A 2,251-nucleotide genomic window follows, 5' to 3' on the forward strand; every position below is an offset into this window, starting at 1 on the left:
CCCCCCCTCTATTCTCTGGTGCTGAAAGGTAAACAATCTATTTGATTGGCTTGGCTATTGATGACGTTTCTGTCGTATTAACTAAATTAGCTGCCCATGCACGAATGATTTATCTTTTTATTAGGCCTAATATTATAATTATAATATAATTTTCACTGGGCCCGTGCCCGGACCGCGGTCCGCCATTTGGTGATGCCTGACGTATAGATTCAAAATTTAAGGGTGCGTGTGAATGCCTATGAATAAGCCTGCCATTGAAAGTGAGATTTGTCTGATAAAAACAAACAAACAATTGAATAGCATGCTGTTAATTGTATCTGCTTGTGTCCAAAGAACCAATTATTGAACAAGAGACCTGAAATCAATTGTTGGACATGAGTCCATGCAAAACTGTTATTATTATTATAAAGAGATATACTGCCGAGGTATAACAACCTGCTCTCCTGGTTCTACACACACAGCCGTAAACAGACTCATGCACACACAGCTGAGACAAGCACAGCGGCAGTTCATCTCAGTTGGAACGCGCTCTTTCTCTGCTGGCCCTATCTGTCTTTTCCAGCAGTGGTGATTGAGGAGTGTCTGTACCTCCCTCTCCCGCTGTCAGTCACAGCAAATACCTCTGGGCAGGTTTTAGCTCTGCTCTGTCACTCAAACACACACAGACACCGCTGTTGGTCATGCAACCCCGAATCAATGTCTTGGTTGTCTGTCTATTCTCTTGCCTCCTTCCCCCCTTCCCTTCCTGTGTCATTTCACTCTGCGTCCTCATCTGATCATCATCATCCCGTGATCCATATGAGCATCTGCAGTTAAGACTGCTCTGCTCTATATTCAGCATTTGTAACAGGAAATAAAAATGTATTCAGGTGTACTAACCCTTAAACATTTTTGCAAGTAAAATTACTTTTGTGCTTTGGCAGCTTTCTCTCACCCCTCTCACATCTTTTTTTTCTTCATTTATGTTTATTCCTACACTCCCCTGGGTGCTTTTTGGCAACTCTGTGAGTACAGGCTAAAGCTCTTGGTGAAAACAAAAATAGTGAGGGTATAATAACAGCAAAGAAGTGACTCACATACAGTTCCATAAAACCTGTTTTGTGGTGCGGTCTTAAGGTTTTGCCTCTTGTATGAAAGATTTATTGATGGCTGAAAGGCCTCATGTTTTTAAATAGATGAAACATTTCCTGTTATTAAACTTAATTTTATCTAAAAATGCTCATATGAGCATGAAAGCATACAAATCTTTTTTGAAAATTAAATACTCACAGTTGACTCTGGTAACTTTCCATGTTTTGTCAATGCCGGGCTGTTTTCCCAGTTCTATCTTAAAGGGTGCGCCGTTAGGTGGGAGGTCCTTGTCCCGTCCCCCAACTATGGCCACGTTCATATCATGGGCATCTTCACATACTCGTGCTACCGATGGGACAACATAGGGGGCGTTGTCATTGTAGTCTTCAAGGTGGATGACCAATGTGCCAGTACCTGTGGCTGGAGGGTTGCCTGGAGACACACAAAACACAGAAGTTCAGCACATATGAGGATATAGATAGAAAGGGCAAAGGTCTTTATTGATTCATTTGGCACACTTAAGACCTCGACTGTTGGCCTGGATGCTCGTCATTCTGTGGAGAATGTGAACAATAATGATCTAGGTTGATGTGAAAAGACCAATCATACAATATGGCTGCAATAAAACATGGTGTACTCATGATAACTCTAAAGTCAATTCTCCTCTAAATGTTTTTCATTCTGCAAATGTTCCCAGGTGAAATCTAAAACCGGATCCCTTTTACAAACCAAGATGCTAATGAACTTAATAAAATCCATCCTGCTCTTTTCTCCTAATTTGACCTAATTCAACCCAAACAAAACAAAACCGTGTTTTGTTTCATGTGTCATTTCAATGCCAGAAGAAAATGAATCACAGTGACTCATGTTTGCAAAAGAGCATTTTGACTTGGCACACGGCCGGCTTCTGTGTTTGTATGAGATTACACCTTATTGGAGGATGCTGGGTTAAAAAGCAGCTTGGCTCTTCTCTATTACTGTTCTCTGTTTCACCGCGATTAGAGGTTATTAAAAAACCCACATGGCATCCACAACAGCTCCAGAGGTCAGTCAGCAATTAACACCTAAAGACAAGATCTGTAATTGGAAAATGGGTCTCCTCCACCTTTTCAAGGAAAAAAATATTTGCAGACAATTTAGGGTGTGTGTGTGTGTGTGTGTGTGTGTGTGTGTGTGTGTT

At 41.3% G+C, this 2,251-nt stretch overlaps 1 protein-coding gene across 1 annotated transcript in view; it reads right to left on the reverse strand.

Annotated features, from left to right (window-relative positions):
* Positions 1-2,251, reverse strand: part of cdh13 (cadherin 13, H-cadherin (heart)) — a 310,913-nt gene that overhangs the window by 30,106 nt on the left and 278,556 nt on the right. The window contains exon 13 of the mRNA XM_087177984.1: positions 1,270-1,503. Coding sequence (XP_087034110.1) covers positions 1,270-1,503 — 234 coding nt within the window. The remainder of the gene's footprint in view (positions 1-1,269; positions 1,504-2,251) is intronic.

The sequence above is a fragment of the Seriola lalandi genome, unplaced genomic scaffold (genome assembly GCF_002814215.2).
Source record: "Seriola lalandi dorsalis isolate HSWRI2012SDOR001 ecotype SW California unplaced genomic scaffold, Sedor1 jcf7180002054671, whole genome shotgun sequence".
Lineage (NCBI taxonomy): Eukaryota > Metazoa > Chordata > Actinopteri > Carangiformes > Carangidae > Seriola > Seriola lalandi.